This window comes from Lepidochelys kempii, chromosome 5 (assembly GCF_965140285.1).
Source record: "Lepidochelys kempii isolate rLepKem1 chromosome 5, rLepKem1.hap1, whole genome shotgun sequence".
Lineage (NCBI taxonomy): Eukaryota > Metazoa > Chordata > Testudines > Cheloniidae > Lepidochelys > Lepidochelys kempii.
The window spans coordinates 62,647,747-62,670,779 of NC_136384.1; the positions used below are offsets into that span (position 1 = coordinate 62,647,747).

The 23,033-nt window shown below is 40.3% G+C and overlaps 1 protein-coding gene across 1 annotated transcript in view; it reads right to left on the reverse strand.

The window, feature by feature from the left end:
* Positions 1-1,093: 1,093 nt before the first annotated feature.
* LIX1 (limb and CNS expressed 1) overlaps positions 1,094-23,033 on the reverse strand; it is a 41,421-nt gene continuing 19,481 nt past the window's right edge. Inside the window, exons 3-6 of the mRNA XM_073346218.2 lie at positions 15,308-15,448; positions 9,573-9,668; positions 4,457-4,534; positions 1,094-2,426 (exon numbers count right to left, since the gene is read on the reverse strand). Coding sequence (XP_073202319.1) covers positions 2,142-2,426; positions 4,457-4,534; positions 9,573-9,668; positions 15,308-15,448 — 600 coding nt within the window. The 3' untranslated portion in view covers positions 1,094-2,141. The remainder of the gene's footprint in view (positions 2,427-4,456; positions 4,535-9,572; positions 9,669-15,307; positions 15,449-23,033) is intronic.

Genomic DNA, 23,033 nt, shown 5'->3' on the forward strand with positions numbered 1-23,033 from the left:
ATTCTCCTGTAGAAGCTCCTAGTACAATAATTAAGGGGGAGGGGGAGTGTTTCTTTTCTTACTAAATAACTTCTACCAGAAATTTTGGAAACCTGACAAATATTTATTTTTTTTCATTTATTGTGTATGTTATGGTAGTTCCTAGGGGCAATCTGAGAATAGACCCCAACTGTATTCAACCCTGTACAAACAGACTAAAAGACAGTCACTACACAAAAAAGCTTGAAGACAATTGATATCTCGTCAAGATTCTTTTCTCTGCAGATAAGCTATGATTTGCTTTGCTATGCTTCCATCACCACTAGTAAGGTGAATGGTTTTCCAGCAGCAGTTCTATCATTCTTGTTGCACCATTCCTGGTTTCCTCTTTTGCTTCACAGGTGGCTACTTTCCTGGACCCTAACTTTACTTTGGATGGTAAAAGAATGAGGCAGTTTTGTTTCAAAGTATTCATTTCTCTACTTTGAAATACATGACATTTAAAAGTATTAATGGCCATATTTTCATAACACTGTGAGTACTAGATTGGACCTGCCCTACTTACACAAGAAAAATGCTAATTTAAGTCAATTCAATTAATTGAAAAAGAACTTCCAGTCAGATGATTTTATTTGAGAAAGAACTATAGAATCAGGTTCTTGGTCAGGGCGGGGAAACTACGGTCCACAAGCCACACCACACAGCTCGGTCCTGCTGTAGCTCTCCAGCTGGGCCCACACCATGTGGCTCCCGGAAGCCACAGCATCGCCCTGCTCTGGCTCCTACATGCTCCAATGAGAGCTGCAGGGGCGGTGCCTGCGGATGGGGCAGCGTGCAGACCTGCCTGGCAGCACCTCTGTATGGGAGCCAGAGAATGGACATGCCACTGCTTCCGGGAACCACTTGAGGTAAGCGCTGCTCAGAGCCTGCACCCCCTGAACCTCTCCCAATGCCCCAGCCCTGATCCCCCTCCCACTCTCCAAACCCCTCAATCCCAGCCCAGAGCACCCACCTGCACCCCAAGCCTCTCATACCCAGAGCCCACACCCCCAACCCCATTTTGTGAGCATTCATGGCCTGCCATAAAATTTCTATTTCCCGATGTGGCCCTTGGTGGTTAAATGTTAGTTGCAGATCTCAATCCCCCCCCACCACCCTTATTACAAAATAAGCTATGGGTATTTATAATATGCTAACACCTGACAATCAGTTATTCACACTACATTTTACATAGTATAAGTAAGTCAATCCACTCTAATTTTAGTTGGCTTTTATTTGCTTGTATTTTTGCAATAATAAAAGTGTAAAATGTAAGACCCCGAAGTCTAGCTCTACTGCAATCCCAGGGTATGATTGCAGCACAGAGAGATGTATCTCGGCTAGCTTTAATCTAGCTAGTTCCGGTACCAGAGCATTGAAGCTGCAACAGCGTGGGCTTCAGCACAGGCTGTACAAGCCCATCCAGAACCCTACTCAGGTAGCATGAGCTGAAGCCTGTGTTGCCATGGCTTCACTGCTCTGGTACCCAAACTGGCTTGGGTTTAGACATAAAAGGTCAAAAGTCCTGTACTGGTTTGCAGTTGTAAATGCAGTGAGGCTTTTGCAGAAAAGCTGTTTTTAAATTTTTTTTTACAGTTTGTGCTGTTGGAAGCATCTTGCTACAGTAACAGTGAGAAAATAAACTACATGGACTTCAGCCATACTATTTGCTTGCATTGTCAATAGGAAACCAGAACAGTGTAGAAGAAAGTCTGTGGGCGTAATAGGCCCCTATGCATAAACTATAGTCCTTCACATCACCTGGTATTAGTGATCTCTAGCTTTTTTTTTTATTAGGTCTGTATGAACCCTTTGACCAAATATTTTCCTCATCTCTGTACTAAGCTCTCTTGGTGAGGAAGACTTTGTACTGATCAACACAGTCCATCACCAATATGCACTAAAGTTTTCTGCAGCAATTTTCCATTCAGGTTATATGAATGGTATATTAAAGCTATCACTTAATAGACCAGAGGATTGTGTTTTTGTGCTGAGCTGAAGCTGAAAAATATTTTCTTTCAAAAATGTGACTACTTCAACTCCTCGAGTGAATATACAAAATGGCAAATGGCTGTATGTTGGAGTTCAGTGTTATAATCCTACTTCAGGGCAGCAGGGCTCTGCTAGTGACAGCCACTTAAGGCCAGGTCCATTTGATCATCATTTGAAGATGAGGTTACTTGGTCGCTGTAGATCTGGCTTAGTGCTAAACTCAGTATTTCCTTCTTTTCTTTGTGAAACCGCAATTCTTGTCCAGCTTTCCTGGCTTCCTCCAGCTCTCTCAAGGCCACTTGTAGCTCTTGGGAAATAATTCCTGGAGATTCTTGCTCCTTCATAATCCAGTCCAGGGCCATATGACTTCTCATCCTTTCATCTAAGGAATACTGGGAATAATAGGAAATTACTTCCTATTACCCAAGAAATTCACAACAGAAATAAGTTATTAACAAAGAGATTCTCCTTTTAGTCAAACAGGTTCTAGCAGAACTTCCTAGCTTCTGTTCTGAAATTTTAGCCAATATGATATTCCAGAGTATATCAGCAAATTTGTATCTTTCAAACACAACTAGCTAAAAGAAGCTAATGTGATCATAAATCTAATGATGAAAAATGTAACACCCTAATCTTAATTTTAAATTAGAACATTTAATATACTCGTGAATTTTTTAAAACAATCCTTATATTGTTAACATGCCATTCAGATTTTGAAGGAATTCTTGTGCGACCAATATACCATTTTACATTATATTACATCATTCACTATGAAGACTCTTACAGGTCTCAATCCTGCAAAGATTTATGTGTATGCTATGGGCGCTTACTTCTTACTGCCTCCCCCACACCCTCCCAGGTTGAGTGGGGGGGAGGGGGAGCGAGAGAGCGTGAGTGTGTATGTGAAAAGCTAAACACATAAATAAATATTGGTAGGATTGGTGCCTATGTGTGTAATGACCTACAAACAGAGAAGGCTCTGTTCTTGTGAATGCTCTTTTCAGAACAGGGTCTGAAACAGATATACAGACTCTGCACCAAGATCGCATCAACCACCACTGAAATCCAGCCCCATGTGGGATGACACACAGCAACTGTTTAACCGTGCATAACATTGAATAAGCATAATATTTTTAGAAGAGGAAATTAGAACACCTCGGGGCTTGTCTTCACTATCTGGGGGATCAACGCGCAGCGTTGTGAAGACCCGATAAATTGATCTCCGATTGATCTCCCATCGACTCCACTGGAACGAGACGCATAAGGTAACTCAATGGGAGACCTGTTGACCCAGCGCAGTGCAGACGCTGGAATAAGTCGACCTAAGGTGAATAACGTGAATAATGTAGCTAGAGTTGCGTCACTTAGGTAGACTTAGCCCCGTAGTGTAGACCTGCCCTCAGTCATCTGTGAGTCTGGAAGGAATGTTGGTAAGAAGAAAGTATATTTGTGTACCAACACTTTTAAGGTTTCAGAGGAACAGCCGTGTTAGTCTGTATTCGCAAAAAGAAAAGGAGGACTTGTGGCACCTTAGAGACTAACCAATTTATTTGAGCATGAGCTGTAGCTCACGAAAGCTCATGCTCAAATAAATTGGTTAGTCTCTAAGGTGCCACAAGTCCTCCTTTTCTTTTTGCGAACACTTTTAAGGTTCTTCATAGCCCAGTTAATATTTGCAAGTACGCTTTTGAAAAGCAACTTTTTTAACAGATGCCTGAAAGTGATTTTTTTCCCCTTTGGACAACATACTGTATAGGGTGCATGCATTATCTTTAAGATGTAAGCATTCACCCTGATATACTTCCATGTATTTTCACAAAAACATAAGATGAGAATAAGAAGTTTCGCCTATAGTTTATTTCAGTAAATTTTCCTGCTTATTTATTTTCCATCTTTGTCAATTGGTAACTAGACAACGAATGGCAACAGATAAATGCCAGGGGCAGAACTCTGTTCAAGAACTTTACTTTTCAAGGGCCAGTTTTGTTTAGAGTCAGTTTCACTTTCTTGGTGCTGCAGGGTTTGGATTTCAGGCACTGCAGGAGAAAGTGTTTTGTTAAAAAACATTTTTAATAAAAAAAATTAAAAGCCATGAAAATATTTTTATTTATAGATGTTACAGTATGTACTTGGGGACCAAATGTAAATGGAGCATCCATATAACTTTTGGACTTAAAATGGGAAGGGTAAGCGCAAACTTTAAATAATTGAAGAAGAAGAAGAATTAAAACAAAGGAGGCTAATAGTTATGCCTAGCTTTGTTTTCTTTTACCTTAGTTATATCAAAATAGACTGTTGCTTGGTCATCACAAGAGATGATTTAGAAAAGCAATTTCTTCCAACTGTCACCTCTGCACAAATTTGTTTTTGATTCTCTGAATCCCTTGATCTCGGTTCCTGGTTATATAAACCAGTCACAAAGTGGGAGCTAATTGTAATATCTTACCTGACGGGAGCACTTTGTTTCACGTAGGGCTTTAAGGCTTCCATTCCAATGCAGCAGCTGAAAGACGATCATCAGCTCCTGCAGAATGAAAGCACATTGAATACTGATGGAAATCTTCAAAAGTGGCACTTTTGCTCTTTTAAGACAAGTATGACCCTAAATCTACACTATTTTAAAGAAACAAAATTGACCCTAATCACATTAAAGGATGTAAGGCATTAATGAAAGGCATATGGACATGCAGCTGGAAGCTAGACATTCCATGGCCCTTTTCAAAGAAAACAGGCAATAACCCCTGTGTGCTGGACAATATTCCCACTCTCAAAGTATAGGTTTTAGGCTTGATTCTGCCACATGTTGAGCATCTTTGTTAGGAGTTGTGGCCTCAGCAACCCTCGCCTTTAGTCACAGGTTTGAGGGCACTCAGCGCCCCACAAGAAGCACCCAGTATCTTGAAGTACCAGCCCCTTAAAATTGACAGCATGTGTGAACTATTGTTGAAAGCACAGTAGAATATCTTTGTTTTTCTAGATAGTGACTGCATGGCAACAAATTTAATTATTTTCTTTGCACTGAGATACTTCTAGTATGCAGGCACCACATAAAACCAAATTTTGTTCAGCATGTGAAATTAACCTAACCCCTTCCCTTACACCAAACTGAAGCAGTATTGTATCAGCACTATAAGACACATATCAGTAATCTGAAAGTTCTTTGAATTCAACAGGGTTACCTTCACATATAAATAGCTACATAACTAGCAATGATACATTTCCTCGTATAGGCAAAAGTAGATCATCACGTCCAAATCTAATAAACTTCTGTTGAGGGACACCAGTTTTTAAACAGATGCCTTCCCCAATCAAATTATCACTGATTATTAGGGTAAAATGAAATGGAAACTTTGTAAATTACCAATTTTTTATAGTGAAACAAGAATAGATATTGCACCAATAAAAATAAATGGATTTAAAATTGCAGCTTGGCTTACATGCTTTATCAGGGCAAAAGCTACACTGTGTACATTTGCACTCAATTTGAGTCATTGTCTCAGTATTTACTACATTTGGAGTACTAATGAGAAGAATAGCCTCTCTTAGCTTCCCACATTCCATGCAAAGCGCAGAGAATTTTACTTCTAAATACGGTTTCTTTTACAAAGCTGCTAAATTAGATTCATTAATTTAAAAAACTTTGTTTTGTAAACTTTTCCCAAAAACATAAGGTCAGCTATTTCTTTTAGATTTGTGCATTAGAGCGCACATTTTACTACTAATTTTATTACCTCAGTTTTACAGATGGAGAAAGTTAGCAGGCATGTTAAATGATCCACTAAAGGCCTCAGAGAGAGTTAGCTCCAGGGTGCATGCAAGGGACTTCTGCAAGATCTATCTGTACTGGTGCCTGGAACATATTTAGCAAACACTCAGACGTGTTTATCATGAGAGAAGACACAGCACTTTTTATTGGCTTTGAGTGCACACACTAGTGCCCTGCCCATAGTAAACATTAGATTTAGATTGATGGATGAGATAAAGATGTCACTGAAAATCCTGCCTTAACTGGGAGTCCAGCTTTACCTCGATGTCACAGGAAATGATGTACTGGAAATGACTATGTACCAGAAATGTTATGACCTAAACCTTTGCCCTTCAAGGATATGTCCTAATCCTATCCAACTCCTGACCCCTCATGGGAAGGCCCACCTTACCTAGTGAGGAAAACCAACAGGATTTGATGGACAGGGCAGGACCCCTAAACCAGGGCCTAATGAGTATCCCCACCCCTTAAAAAAATAATGAAGAAACACAGCTAAATGCAAGAAAAAGGGCAAAATATAAAAGGAAGAGAGAGTGAGGTTTAAAAATTTGTGACGAGACCTGTTAAAGGGAAATCAAGGATCTTTAAAAAAGACATGTTAAAATTTAAATGTTAACCAAAAACACCCCAATATTTTTTCTCACATGAATAATTTGAAAAGGGCCTAACCACGCCTCTAGTACTAGACCCAAAACCCTCCTTTGCTAGAGAGGATGTAGTATGTGGCCTCAAACCGTAAACCAGAGGCCGGTAAATAGCACCAACTCCTTGGAAATGAGAGAGAACTGCAACTAAAAGTATGAGAAAAGCTAAAATGCAAAAAGGGAGGTTTTTAAAAGCCTTGCAAAGAGATAGATCGTTTTAAGGAAAAAGGGACATTTGTAAACAGAAGTGTTAGCTAAAAGCACTGCATGTTTTCTCACATGCATAACTGAAGAGAAATTTGTGAAAGCTGTAGGTATTTATAATGATACTTTACAATAATCTGTTATGTGATATTATTACACGTTTGTTAAAAAGCAAATATTAAGATTTTTATTTAAAGAATTGTTGATAACCTTCTATAAGTACTAAAAGAGAGGGAGAAAATACAAATGGGAATTCAGAAGAACTGAGCCGTTACAGATTCTGAATCCCTGTAGATATTCACATTGTTATTGCAAAAGGACTGTCAATATCTTTGAAAAGTCAGTTCATCTCATCTGAACCCTCTCTTCTCAATTGTTGATCTTAATACATGCACTAAATCATTCCATTTCTCTTGATTTTTTTAAAATTTGAATTGGTATCCTTCGCTCATCCATCAACCCAAATCTGAAGTTTACTATCAGCAGAGTACAGCTCAGCCAACCTGCTTGGGCTGCTCAAAATAATCTAGTTCAAAATTCACATCTCTCAGTAATAGTGAGATTGTGCCACCCCATTTGCATAGCCATTTCCTCTGTCCACTAATTTGATTCTGATCTTTACATTGTGTATGTATTTGCTTGCCTCTGTTAGACAAATCTGAATGTTCACAGGAGGAGTGCTTGAGCTAGTCTCAATTCATAAACATTGTCATTTAAAAAAAAAATCCCAAACCTAAATTATAGTCACTTTGTGATTCACATGCACACCTTAGTCTATTTTTCTTCAGAAGCAAATACCTCATTCAATGAGAATTTGAAAAATAGGTGGGTCATATTTAAAAACCTCATCCCAGTTTATAGAACTCTATGAAAGAAACATGTTTATGGGATGAGGTTTTTAAATATGTCTTGGCTATTTAGAATGATATAAACAAACACACCTACCTGGAGATTGTATTAGTTCTACAATATATTAAATGCTCGCAGGCACGAATCAGGGGCAACATCTCTCTGACTGAATTATAACCTTGAAAAGATTAGCTGACAAAGTACAAGACATAATCACCATTCCCCCCAATTACCAGGCATTAAAACAGGAATATTCTTCCCTGTATACATTACTTTACACAGCATTTAGCTATTCATGGTAAAATCAAATGTAATGTGCAGTGCTGGACTTCAGACTTCCCTGTAAGTGATAAAGCAGTAGAACACTTGCATTGTCTTTAGGATATAGCTAATCGGTATAAGAGTGCATATGTGCAAATAGAGAACATTACTGTTAATTGAAAGGCTGATTATTGCAGAGGCCTATCAGATTTTTGGTTAGTTCCCATGGCATATTCTCCAATAATGCAGATTAAGACAACTGCCACTTTTAATTAGGGACTAGAATAAAGTCATTTTTAAAAAAAATTCAGCTGGATAATTTCGGTCAACATTTATCAAGTGCTGAATATGAATATAGCACTATGGAGGATATGAACAGGGAAATCAGAAGATGCACACACCAAAGATCTGGATGGAAGGAGGTTGGCAGCCGAGGAGCAGGGAAGAAGAGAGGTGGGCCACTTCTAGAATAGCCATGATCACATGATGTTGCCATTGTATGATAATTGGTATTTGTTTTATGGCTTTTAGTCACTCAAATTAGAAGTGTGATATTAATTTAACTTTCCCCATTGCAGCCATGCAGTCCTGAGCCCTCATCTGAAATGCAACTACTTTTATTTGACACATAAAGACTTACAAATGAGTTGAGCTTTTAAAAAAGTATTTTCCCAACATATATTCAAACAACAATCAAATCAAGCTAACAAGGGGGGGATATTGCAGGGCCAGATCAATTTGCATTTTAATAAGTACCAGTGGGAGAAGAACCCAGCATAAATCTTCCTTCACCAGGAGACTCCATGTCGCCTCCTCGCAGCTTGAATAAACTTTACCTTGGGGGGTAACATTCAAATGAATCCATTCCAAAGGTTCACTGGACTATTAAAGAGGGGCAAATAATCCCAAATTATCTTTCACTGCAGAAGAGAAAGGAACCAAGCGCTTTGGACTTCATGGGAGATCCTGACACAAAGGGGAGGTCAGCCATCTTGCTGGAAGGTACTTTGAAAAAAAGGCATACAGTCCTGAGCCCTCATCTGAAAGGCAACTACTTTTATTTGACACACAAAGACTTACAAATGAGTTGAGCTTTTAAAAAAGTATTTTCCCAACATATATTCAAACAACAATCAAATATTAAGTTTAATGCTGGATAAACCTGTTAAGTGGTGAAGTCCTGTTAGTTAGTGCATGATTATTGCATGTTCCATATGTAGTGGTATTTTGTGAAGCCTATTTTAACATGTGTCAAGTCATGTGAGTCTACCACCAAGTACTAATGTCAAGAGGAAGAAGTGGGCCTTTTATGTTTAAGATATTTATCAATCCAACCTGATAGCCTGATGATCTTTAATAGGGTGTGATGTACCTTGGTAACAACTGGATATCACAGATCTTGGATTCATGAGAAGCAGGCCGCATCCCAGCCTAAAAAGCTCTTTGAGGTGGTCTATACAGCTGTTTCCTGCTTGGAGAGATTCGTACTTTACTACGTCCACTTCATTCTACAGCAACCATAATTCTTTCTGATCAAAGCTCTTTTTCAGGTTCAGCTGCTCTATGCTTCTTTACAGAAGACATAACACCTTCCTTTTTTAGGTACCATGAGCTGGATGAAGTAAAGACATACAGCATTTCCATGAAGAAAAACAAATAACCAAGCCTGAAGAGATGCTGCTCCAAAACAGAGAAAGCAGAGAACAAGGCAACGGGCCAGGTGGACAGAGGGTCTGACAGTTCCCTCTTGATATCAGTCAGCCTACCCAACACACTGTCTTCAGACTTAACTATTCAAAAGTGAATAAATCAGGAAGCACAATTTTATATTCTTGTACCTGAAATTCTAACATAGTTTTCCCCATGTTTGACTCCAACATATAATGATAGGCCCCGATGCTTGTGCTTGGGTCATCCGCATCACTTAAAGTACCCTTGGGAAGGAAACAAGAAAGAGATTAGTACTGGGATGTTTGGTTATACATATTCTAAGTTTTAATAATTTATGAAAAAAATTCCAGTGCTGAAAACTTGAACCATCTGTCATGCCCCTCCTTCCCTTTCCTGATAAACTATTTGGAAGTGCAGATCAGTGAATCACAGCTACATTGACATGATCCTTTGTGATGCCAACCCTTTCCAGCACCATGTGGGAATTCTGAAAGTGCTGTGACAGTTTATTTCTAGTTAAATATTGATCTTCCTAACAGGAAACCTTGTGCATCCTTAGGAGATTTGCCAGTCTTCCTGGAGTGATGCTGAATGAGGACTCCAACTATCATATCATCACTTGGAGTGGGGATACAGGGGGGAAAAAAGACTAACTAGAGATGATTGAACCTCTAAAGGCTTGTGTTTGTGTTAGCATCCAGAAGCTTAGGTGTTTGTTTGATGTGCTGAGCTGTGCTCACCCACAGACCCCACGCCCTTTTGTAGTTCCAATCATACTTCTAGTGACATGTCTGGGAGCCATTCCTACACAAAATAGGCTTGATCTTGGGTAGAAGCCCTGTGACCTGCTCCAGATTAAAAGAGAGCACACTGGAGGGGTTGAGAAGTAGGATGCTGAGTCTTGGGCCCCCCCTCTCACCAAGAAACCTGCCACTCATGAAAATAAGTGTGTGATGGGAGAAAGGGCTAATTTGGGACTTCCAGTATCTCCCCGAAAGAGATGAAGGTCATATATTTGACCATTTCAGAACATTCATTGACTGATTCCCACTCAGTCAGTGCCTGCTTAGCTTCATTCAACTTTAGAATTCCTACTCCCGTGTTATGCTTACCATCTACATTCCCAGAGTAGATGATAGTCTTATTTATTTTTCTTAAAGTGCATTTTGTTCAGACCTGTCCAACTACACTCACTGATTTCAAGGACATCAAGATGCTATCTATCAATTTATTTAATTATCTGAGCAGTTTTAGTAGTTTCCTACATTGTTCTCATATTCCAAAATCCATTTTTCATTACTGATTTGTCCGTAAGCATGGGACTTTTCAGGATGTGGGCTTCCTTATGTGTTTGACCAATGCTCCAATATTCTTCACAGGAAGCTGATCTCTTGTTTGAGTCTGCTGCCCACCAGATAAGGTCCTGGTGTTTGTTTCTGTAGCATGTTTGTTTTATGTGATGAGGTTACAAGTCCCACACCCAACCTTAGGTCCATGTCTCATTTATTATTCAGAGCTGTCCACAGGTGGAGATTTCCCCATCCATCACACAGGGGATGTGCTTAGTAGCTTCTGATGCCCCATATTCAGCCAAAAAGATGAAGCACATCTGATTGATCTGGACATGATGGCAAAGTGAGGATACATGAATTTTAAGTGGTAGGCTGCAACTTTTATTGCACAGGGGAGGGGCATTACCCACCCATCCTCCATATTCCTTTATACCTGGCATTCTAGTGCAGGGGTTACCAAATAACCCATAACTCAGAGTAGGTTCCCCTGAGCCTACCCCTGGGACTCAACTTGCTTTGAGTCCTTCTCCCTCCCTCCTGTAAAGGGGACAAAAGATTCACAAGGGGGGAGGGGACATGAGCCTGTGAGAGTTGCAAGGTTTCATCCTATCAGATAAGCCCATGACCTGTCAGCAAAATCTCAGGTCTTTTATCTTTGGGAACCATTCATTGTATCCTTTTAATCACACTGGAAACCAGCTTCAGGGCTAGCCCGTGACTAGCTTGATCACACTCCCCACAACCAAACCACCTGTTATCACAGCTGCTGCCCCCATCCATTCTTACAGATTCAGGCCAATAGAAACAGATGTATCTATGTGTGACACTCTGTACTTCAAAATAGCACCTTATAACCCCCATATTCACCACTGTGATAGGATTATGATATATTTTGTATGAAGTATGCCTTGTGAGGTATCATTTTAAAAGTCTTGATCTGTTGAACATTAATAGCCTGTTGGATTGTTTGTGAAGTTAGGAAGTATTGCTCTACGTGCTACTGAAAGATGTTGTGAGGTTGGGAATGCCCACAGCCAGCCTTTCAGTTGCAACAAAGGAGGGCCCAGACGGTGTTAATGGCTCATCAAAAAACAATCTATTATTCAAGAAGCTCCTTAGAGAAGAGACATATGCAATGGAGACTGCTTCACCAATGGCGGCTGACTGACCTCACCTCACAGCAAAGATCTTTCTAGCAGCTGGAAGAAAGTATAAAAGAGGGAGAGTGACATCATCACTTGGCCTCTTCCCCCACCCCATCTCAACACCCTGGAAGCATGTCTGGAAGACTATGAGGTCTATCAGGCCAGCCTTACATAGCTCATGGAGTTTGTGACACAGGAAGGGCATTGTCATGAGTGGCCCATACTGACACACCACAGTCAAGGGCAGGCATGTGGGAGGAACCCTGCTGGATTAATTGCAGAAAGGAAATTAAGCCCATTCCATTTTAACTGCAGTTGATCCTGAAGGCCAAGAAATTATTTTTATTTGCGTTCTTTGTACCCCACGAGGTGGTTGGATTATGTGACCTGGCCAGAAGGCCAAGCCAGAGAAGACCCACTGAGGCCGACTTATAGCCTGCAGGGGCACTGGGAGCTGAAGAAAATGGCGACACTGCTCCTGGACATCAGTGGGCACTCGAAGAAGAAAGTGCAACCCACCACACCCTCATCAAATGTCCCCCTTTGCTTCCCCCTCCTGTTCAGGCAGCTGGGTGGCCACTTTCTGCCCTTGGCAATGGATGTGTTACTTGGACTGGCTTCAAAGGGCCCTCAGTGACTTACTGGAATTTTGAGATGGGGCTTGGCTTTTGATTGGAACGGAAATTTCCAATAAATAAAAAAATAGGAGTTAACTCTCCAAATCACTTCTGAATTAATCTGAGAGTCAGTGGTAGTTCAGAAATACATAGTGTTTCATGTTGATGCCTCTTGCCCTCTACCCGCTCGCTCTTCACTGTCTCAGTGATCTATTGATATGAAACTACCTCCTGTCCCCAGTCTTTTCCTGGCTCTGTAGGACTGCTGCCCATTCATCAAGGTTTACTTATTTGAGATGATCCACCAAAAATGTCAGTTAAATTAGTCCAGTCTACCTGCAGGCATTTATGAAAGACTTATCACCCTGGTACCTATGTGCTGACTGTTCAGAGCTGGAGTCCCATACACTATCTCTATGATAATGAGGGCATATTGATGGACCTATAGTGGCACGAGTCATAATTAAGCAAATACTTTTTCAATGGACCCCTGGAGTAGCATGAAGTAGCTAGGAAAGGAAGTGGATAAATTCCCCATAAATTTGAATTTGTTTATTTTTTTCTTTTTGGAAACCTAAAAAAGGAGCATCTGAGTGAACTACTTTTGATAAATTCCCTCTCATAACTCTAGGTGTTCAGTGGCAGCTGTGCAGAGTTGAACCGATCCCTACACAAGGTAGTTCCTCTAACTGAAATGTCAGCAAATGTATAGCTTTTGAATGCTGTAACATTAACACACTGCAGCTGAAATATTTATGCTGGCTTTTAAATATCCCTGAGGAAATCCACCCTGAAGTCTGCAAAGTGTATACCCTTTTACCTTCAAAATTTCCATAAAAAATGATGAATTACCTTAAATTGAACCTCTCTTTAAATTTCATGTATAAATAAATCATGCCCCATTTTTCCAAACTGACATGGATTTTTGTTCCTCCAAAGTGTATGAGAGTCAACATACTGGGAAAGAAAGCTCTCCTTTCATCCACAGACCAGATATAGGCCAGGCCTCCTTACATTGCTCTATCAGTTCACCTAAATTATAGCAACTCCTCTTCCCTTTTCCCGGTCCATCCCATAAAGGAGAATGAGATTTTCAGCTGAAAAGGGGAAAACTAATGTGCCTCACTAAAAGCTGTTAACAGTGTTTCTAAACTATTTTAAATCCACTCCACATTTGTTATCAGAAGCTTCTTCTGAAAAGATGGGAAGAATTCAACGAACCCTTCGTCAATCCAGGACATAAGCCTATCAGTGAGCCTGCACTTTCATTTAAAAAAAATTGCTACATCCTACATTGATTTTAGACACAATGCTGAACTAGAAATTGAGTCTTGTTTTTTTGTTTTGTTTTTTAATTATAACTCCAAAGTCTGTTCGGCCAATCTTTACCATGACAATAGTTGGAAAAACCCAGACCCTAGTGATGTCAGTCGGGGACAAGTAGAAGTGATAGGCCAGAGTTAATGGGAGTTCGAGAGAAATTGTTCCTTGAAACTATTTAGGAAAGTTTACAAAGGAATTATGTTTTCCCGCTCATGTTTACTTACGTATGGTAATTTACGAAAAAAACCAGATTTGGTTGATCTTTTCAAAGCAATGCAGGAAATTTAGCCATACACTTTCCATTAATTGAGAGGACAGTGCAAGATGGTCCTCAAACACTGTTTCAAAATATCTAAAGTATTCATTACAACTATTAGGACCCACTCCTTGAAGGTGCTGAGAACAGTCAACTTCCATTAACTCAATAGTGTGGGAGGGGATACTGAAGCTTAGCTCATCCGTTACTTGTTCCATGGACATTTTCCAGGTATAAACTAATTTTACATTTATATCAGCCTTATATAAATGTAGATGGGTTTTATTTATATCAGCTTATAATATTTTATATTTAGCTATATATATGAATCATTCATATAAGCTATGTATATAATATGTGTTAGACATTTGTTAAACTTCACCCAATATTGAAATGCACCCATCTCTGGCTGGTAGAAAATGATAGCTGAAAACAGTGCACAACATAAAAATATTCCCATTTTTCATACTTTACATTAGATAATTAAAAATGAAACTATAACATCCCCCTCCTCCACTCCACACACACACTTGGGAAGAAGGAAAATGCAGACCTTGGGCCAGATCCTCAGTTACCATACATCAGCACACCTCCATTGATGTGCAGCAGCAGAGCCGCAGTGATATCACCTAAATATCTGTCTCCTTGCTCTTAGAGTATGAACTCTCTGGGGCAGGAACCATGTCTCCCCTCTGTGTTTGTGGAGTGCTTAGCACAACTGGGCCCTGATCTAGACTGGGGCCTCCAGGGCAGTACAATTAAATAAATATTAAATAATAACCACCTTGAAAGACATTTAGTCTTTGGTTATCAGATTAGGTTTTTTATTCCAAACTTTAACTTAACAGCACACAGTTGATTTCACTTGATGTCCTGCACAATGGACAGCAATGCAGATGTCGGGGGTCTTTTCCCTCTATTGTGGTTGATTCAGTTTTGGTATTTAATGTCAAAGGTTCCTTCCCTCACTCATTTCCCTACCAGAGTAACTATAATGTTAAGGAATAAACCACTGAAATAGAGATACATTGAAATAAATTAAGGATCTGGAACTAGAGTCCCCTACAGATTACATAAGCAAATTAAACTCCCTGCGTTCCAGAGCCTGTATCTGATTTTTAAGTGTTTACTAAAGAGTTAACAGATTATCAATGAAGACAGAGTTATGTAGGATCTAATATTAATTCCATTGAAGTAGTTTCCTCAATTAGCTACAATTTTATATCAACATTGCTGACAACAACTCAAGAAACATAGTTTGGTACTTACACTGGTTGAGGAAACAGCTTCTTGAACACTTTCCATAATGAATTCCTTTGTGATCTTGCGACAGGGCAATTCATTGAACAGAGAGTTGATCAGAGCCACTTTTGCAGCATCTCGTCTTGCCTCTGCTCTGCTTAAGCAGCACTGAAATTGCACATTAATACAGAGCGAGTTACAGACCTCAGGAAAACTACTCTAGTTCACCTTAGGCCTATTTTTGTCTTTATTAATACAACAGAAAGTCCTTTCAAAGCCCAAATGAAAATTATATTTCTACACAAACATTGGCCAACGTGCTTTTATCAGTAAAGCTGGTTGACTTTTCACACAAAAATATTTTTCACTGAAAAATTGCCTTTTCTCCAAAATGAAACTTTTTACTTACTTACTAAACTTACTAAATTGTCAACATTATCAAAAATTTCTAATTTTTGCAAACTTCTGTGATATTTTTACTGAATTTTTATTGAAATAATTTTTGAAGTCTATACATTTTTTCATTGACTGCAAACCCTATTTTCACTGAAAACCAAGTTTCTGGTAAATAAAAAATAAAAACTTTTAAAAAAATAGAAACATGGGTAAAAATTAACAGAGACATTCATGAAAAATAGAGCCAATTTAAACAAAGACATGAGAAAAGACCCTAAATTTCTTGGTGAAATTGTTTTCCCATTTTTTGACCAGCTCTGCTAATCAGTATTATCCAAACATTCTATGGATGCAGTTTTTCAAAGGAGCCTGAGAGCAAGGCTCCCAGCTTCCATTGACTTTCCCTTCATTAGACACCTTTAAAAATCCAAGCTCATATTAATTTCCTCTATTCTAATCATAGTGTGAGAAAATCTTATTAGCACTTTCAAGCACCGTGCTTGCTATCCCACCAACAAACAGAAATTAATACAGAAGGGACCTCTTCAGTTTATTCATTTATCACATACTGGGAGTTCTGCTGAAGTGCATCTCATACAGGCAACGTGGATAGAAGGTGATAATTTTTAGATATGATGTCAGGAATTAGACACCTTCATTTTTTACCCTGTGTATGACTCACTAGCTACTCTTTAGCGATTGCCCATTTACAGCAACACACACATTTAAATGATTCTTCCATCAGCTTTCCTCAGATCCTGAGTTATTTAAAGCCTGATCCAAAGCCCACTGAAGTCAGTGGCAGTCTTTCCATTTACTTTAATTGGCTGTGGATGAATCCCTTGGTACAGATGTGCTCTTTTACCAGTGGGAGACTTGGGCACCTATGAACAAGATGATTTTTTCTGTCCTCTCTATAAGCAAGGAAAATGCAGGTATATTCACCAAAAACAAGTACTTGTGATGTTTCAAAAGCTTATCTTTTTAAGTGATTAAACTTAATGTTTAGAGCCAAAGAAAACCATTTTGCTTTCTTTTTACAAACGTTCCATTCTTAGCCCATCTGTTTAAAGAATGAGTTTTCTAAAAGGAAAATCATTTTAATTCCCCTTTTATAGCTTAATTTTTACTCACTAAATTTAATATTTTGAACATGCCTCAAGAAGCCTAACCCCACAGCTACTCATGATATGTAAAATACTTGACCCTTCTGTGAGCAATTCCATGCACCTTTTATATCCATTTAGAGTTGTCTAGATCAACACATTTTACTACTCTATGGTTTTCCTTCATTAGTTTTAAATATTCTCTTGTAGGTTGCATGTAAGTATCTCTGCTTTCTAAAATTCAGAGAACAAAACTCAGACTTGTATGTTTTTAATAATAAACTTTATAATAAAAACCAATCCAAATAATTTAGATGTAAACCATCTTTGTGAAGCTGAAACCCAGTGAAAATGACAGATAAAAGAAACTTAGTTTTTAAGTAAGGCCAGCAAAGTAGCAGATCAAAGAAGATGCATACATTTATAAGAAAATGGTAAGCCTTTAGAGATCAAGAGATCTACCAATCTGGAAGAGTAGAACAATCCTTAACATTTTCTAAATGTAACAGGGGATATAAAAGCAAAATATATTATAATTGTAAACTGTGACATATGACTTTCCCTCTACAATTTTTTCTTTAATTTAAATGTTTTCAGTCTCTCGAGAATGAAACTGATTAGAACTCATTTGAGCTGGGGAGTAAAAGGGCAAAATTTTAATTTAGTTTCTCAGAGGGCAAAAGTTTTCGGCATGGGCTGTTTGACTCAAATGTTACAAAGAAGTCTTGAATTATCAGGGCTTAAGTTATAGCGGAACAGTGAATATTAAGGGAGCATTCACCCTTTTTTATTGGTGATTGGTCCCATGACTGAGCTCCATCTTTATACTCCCTTGCAGTGGATGGGGGTAGGGAAGAGAGATGGTAGGAGGTCTACAGTGATATAACTTTACGCATATTGAAAGCTAGTAACCAGCAGTTATAGCAGCTTTGGATATGACGTCTTAAACAATGTAGCTGGTTGGCTGAGGAGGGACGCAGCTCCCATGTCCAGCCCACTCACTGCAGTCCCTATCACCTCAGCCCAACCAGTCACAGCCCACACTGTTCCTCACTCACTCGGGTGACATATTTCCCCAAAGGGAAAACAGGACACTACCTGGGGCTCACCCAAACTTCCCCGCTCCCATGCAGGGCCAGCCCAAGCCCCTTCCATGCAGGGCCGGGCCAAGCCACTTGCCCCCCCTGTCTGGGGATGATCCCAGGGGGAATGTTCACCCCCTTTGGCCTGAGCTCCTCACCCCCCAGGCCCATGTGGGGCCAGCCCGAGCCACATGCTCAAGACCTTCCTGCCCCCATGTGGGGCTGACGTCACGGCCCACCCACATGTTCCGCTGTGCCCCACTAGGGGTTGCACCCCACTTTTTTTGCCAAAATTGGGCATTTGTACTGTTTGCTCATGCCAACTGATGATCCGTTGGCAAGCGCAAGTGGGATACATGCCCAGTTTTGCCAAAAAAAGTGGGGACAGCCAGGACAGGGCTTAAAAAAGGGACGGTCCTGGCCAAAACAGGATGTATGGTCACCTACCACTCACCCTCAAACATCCTGCCCCCAGTCTCAACCCACCCACAACTCACCCTAAAGCTGCCCCCAACATCTCTCACCTCACAGCCACCGAGCCAAGTTGTAACACCATTCACTCAAATCACTCCTCACGATGGAGAGGTGGCCGTGCCACCCCTAAGTGGCACTGTGATACCATGCACCGGGTCCTAATGTCTCTCACTCAAATTTGGCCCAGCTGTCCCCCTGTCATGATGGAGAGGTGGCTGGGCCAAACCTACGTGACACTGAAGTATCAATTAGGTTTGAGATGGGGGCCCTGTTCAAGTGCATATTAGTTAATTTGAGTCTGGAAAGCAGCTTGGAAAAAGAAATAAAATTTGCAATGTGGCCTAAAAGTCAACCAATTTGGTTCTGTGGGATCACTAGGGGCAAGAGAGTAAGTTCCAGAGCTGACAGGAGGACTAACCCACCTCAGGTGAACGTATGCTTAAGCATCCTTAGTTGATCTCAAATGCCAGATTAAACATGAGAAGAGAAACAATCTCTAAATCACAAAAGGCTCAAAACATAAAGGGCTTCATAGATCAGAATCAATTCCTTTCATCACACCTGGAAGCAAATGATGAGAAAAGTACAGTTTCTGGAGCACATATGTAATATGTTCCCCACCCAAAGTACTGCTAAGTAAGGAAGCATCTGCTTTCTGATCCAGCTAAGCTTCTACGCAGTTTTCAAGTGTTGCCCCAAAACTGAGTACATTATAATCAAAATCTGGATAAGAAAGGGGCAACTATGCCAAAGTTTGCATCTCATAGGTGTAGGCCTGAGACCTGATCAACCCTCACCCCCCATATTAAACTCAGGGCGTTCACCCATAAAATTGAAAGAAGAAAAAAAAAGAATGTTCAAATGTGGCAATTTTGTTTCCAAGCACTGATGAGGAAAGGACTCTTGTCGGGGCTGCTGTCTGGATATTCCCAAACAGGTAAGGATCTAACAAGATCCCTTCCCCCCAGCCAGCAAACCTGAGCAACAAAAGGTGGGCAAATAAGTAAGCGCACAGTTATTTCCTGTAGCTATTGCTTCACATCCCTTCTGTCTCACCAAGTTTCAGCCAGCTAGCTCTCCCCCCAAGACTCAAATCTTAAAAAGCCTTGGGGGAAAGTAATTCCAGGTCTGATGAAATAGAGATGGTGAGGTGAGTGTCATCCCTCTTCTAACGATGCCACAGCACTAATAATACTGTGGTAGCACCTCACATACACATGAAAAAGAATAGAATCCTATCTGGGCAGAGCAATTGTCCAGTACTGTCCTCCGACAGAAAAGAATGAAAACATTGAAAAGGAACTCTACTGTGCAGGCTGTTACTGGGATAGACTCAGGACTTCAGTTTTATGGGCTGAACTCAGCACCTTTCACTAGTACTGCAATCACTTACATGGAGAGAGAAGCTCATGTAGCAGTTCCCCTGAAACATTCAAACTGCAGTTCCTTTATATAGTTTAGGTTACAGTTTTTCATCTGCAGAACTTTCAGATGAATTTCACTGACCCTTACGGTCTGAAAAATCATGAATGCAATGTCAGTGCGATTTTTGCAACCACCTGGTTATTTTAACAAAGACACGAGACAAACACTGTAGCTGGAAAATTCTACAGACTTGTTCTTAATGTGTAAAGTGAGAGTATTTTTCCTTCCCTACACTGAATAAGGTTTGAGAACTTGGTTTATTGTTAAAGCTGATATTTTTACCCTCCGATATAAAAATGCTCAACCAAAATTGACCCAAGCAATTCCTTGAGCAAGAAACTTTTCACACAGGTCTACAAGAAAACGGAAGCTTTCATTATTATGCATTCAGCAGCCTATTTGAAAGAAAATCCTAGAAAAGCTTGTAACCTGTAGGGGTGAGGGATTCTTATGGAGCTGTCTTGAATTCCTATTCAATCCTTATTCTACACTTTACCCCCTTGCATTCTACTGTTCTATTTTGAGGACTATTCACTCCTTCTATTCACTCTGCTCAACAGACAAAAAACAAGCCAAAGTTTACGGGGGGTGGGTGGGTGGAAGTAGATATCCTGCCTTTTATTAAAATAACCAGCATCTTTTGATTCATTGGGCTGGTATTTAAAAATTGTGAATTAGTCTGTACATGACTTTAGAATATCACGGACTTCTCTCCATCTTCATGTTTCTGTTTAGAGAGTTCCACTACCTAACATCCCCTAAAAAAATTAACATTACAATATGCTAGATGTTTGATTAAAAGGCTCTCACTGTTCTTTGTGATTTTAATGTCTCCAGATAGAAATATCTGACATTAAAATAACCTCATTAGAAATGTACAATACTTTAAAACACTCAATAAAAACTAAAGCCTCTTCAAACTTTGCAAGGAAGAAGTATAGAATATTTAAAATAGGTGTTATTTCATAACTAAAAAAACCCTATAATGATATTCAGGCAAGCCATTTGCCATATACACAGTAAAGTCATCCTTTACTTATTTCTCTCTTAGGAATAACTTAGTTTTATAAACCCAATTTCTTGTGAGAAAGGAGTATCTTAATTCACTGGACATCGAGACTCATCACCTGATGTACATAAACATATGGTTTTCATCTACATCTTCATTGTAGCCTTAGGTAACTTCCCAAAAGCACATACTCGACTGTTAGGAGGCACGCAATTTTCCCATAAGCCTCTGCCTTTTTCCATCCTCAGATATTTTTGCCTGTCTTTATTTTAATCCCCAGATTTTATAGTAAAACTGGGCTGGGGATAAAAGTAAAGATCATTAATACGTATTGCCTCATGGGACTTGGACTCCATCTTTCAGAGCTCATCCCACTATTGGAGGGGTGACTCTCTTCATCCCACCTCACACCAAAACCAAAAATCTGATTACCAGGCACTTTCACTCACTGCAAAGATTTTCAGTGTTGTGCTGCCAACAGTCTAACAAGTGGATCCCTCAAAAATGTTCCAACTGTCTGCAATACATGTGACTTTTCCTAAGTAAAAGGCTCTTCCCTCCAAAAATATAAAATTCCGTCAAACCCAATACTTTCCCCAAACTCCACCCTCATGTCTAGCAAACTAATACACTTCCACCCCTCCACAATGGAACAATTCTGTCCTTCTCAATTCTATCTATACCTCCTTACTCTACACCTCTCAACCCACAATGCTTCCAACTACCCAGGACCTTACAGAGGCTACTCTAGTGACTTCCCTACCTGGCAGAGGTTCCTTTACTTCAACTGTAGTTGAGGCAGGAAGGTTGTCCTGCAGCCTCTGGCTCTGGAATGATTGACTGAGTAGAGAGTGGATCACCTCTGGTGGCGGGTGTAGGTTGCAGGAATGGCTTTTGGGGTGGGCAGGTCGCCTCTGACTGATGGAAATATCTGTGTTGTGAAGACATTAGCTTGCCCCCAGGCTGTTGAGGAGGCTTGTTGGTAGAACTGGGCAAATAACTGATTTTTTTGGTTCACAGGCAAGTTTGAGAACTTTTATTTCATTTAATGTCTAACTACTACTACTAGTGACAAATTTAGGCAAATTGAAAAAAAACAGTTTAGGATCAAACAATGTGATTTATTCAAGCACAAATTGATTTTTTAAATTCACAAAACAAGAGGGGGGGCATGGAATAAGTGTTGGCAGTTTCCCTGTAGCCTTTAACCCAGTGGTTAGGGCACTCACTTGGAACAGGGGAGACCTAGGTTCAATTTCCCCCTCTGCCCACTATGGAAAAGGATTTGAACATAGGTCTCCCCACCTCTCAGGAGGGTACCCAATACACTAGGCTATGGGATATTCTCTCTCAATTGCTCTGATTGAAGCTGTTCCACTTCGGACAGCTGCACCCTGCTTACCCATTCCTGTTCCTCCAGAAAGAGGGGGGACTGCTGCCTCTCCTGGAGGGAAGAAGTGGGACTCAGGCTGCTAACCTGGCCTCTTTGGGAGGAACTGGATAAACCCCTACTAGTGTCACTAAATGAAGGGGGAAGACAATAGCATGAGTACAAGGTCATAGAGGTGAAGTCATGGAGATCCCATGTCATGATGTGTCTAGGACCCTGGGTTACCTTAAGCCGACTCGGCAATGACTGAGGTAGACTCCTGCCCAGTGAAGCAGCAGCTTCCTCCTATCTGATCTCCTCGTTAAGCACCTGAAGAGGCTGGAAAGTGAGGTGGAGGGGGCAGAACTAGGGCGTGCCTTTCCCCTCCTCCTCCATGAACCTAGTGGTGCTTACAGGGAATGCAGGAAGAGAATTTCTCTTGTAGCAGCTGCCAACCCAGTCCAAGAAAAACCTGATAATTTTAGCAAGCACAGCCCACCTTAGCTTTTTTGGGCAGACTTATGAAACAACTTATTGTCTCCTCCTGGCCTCCCTTGTTATTTTAACAGACTCATGTCCCCCATTATCTCCCCACTATGCACAAAGCCAGCCTTGGTGACATGATTCTTTGGGAAACTTCCAAATTTGAATGACTCATTTTATGTAAAAAGCATTTGGAGGTGGAAACCAGGATCTTTAGGTTTTTTTCATCTTCCTTCCCACTGCCTGGTGCCGAAGGGTGCTGGAACTAGGGTGCTGCCACACACACTGGGCTTGCAGTAGTAACAACAACCCAAATACATGGTTTCTGCCTTCAGCACCCCACACTGTAAAAATTGTTCCAGCTCCACTGCACAGCAGTTTGCTCCTTTAGCTCTAGCAATATTTTTTT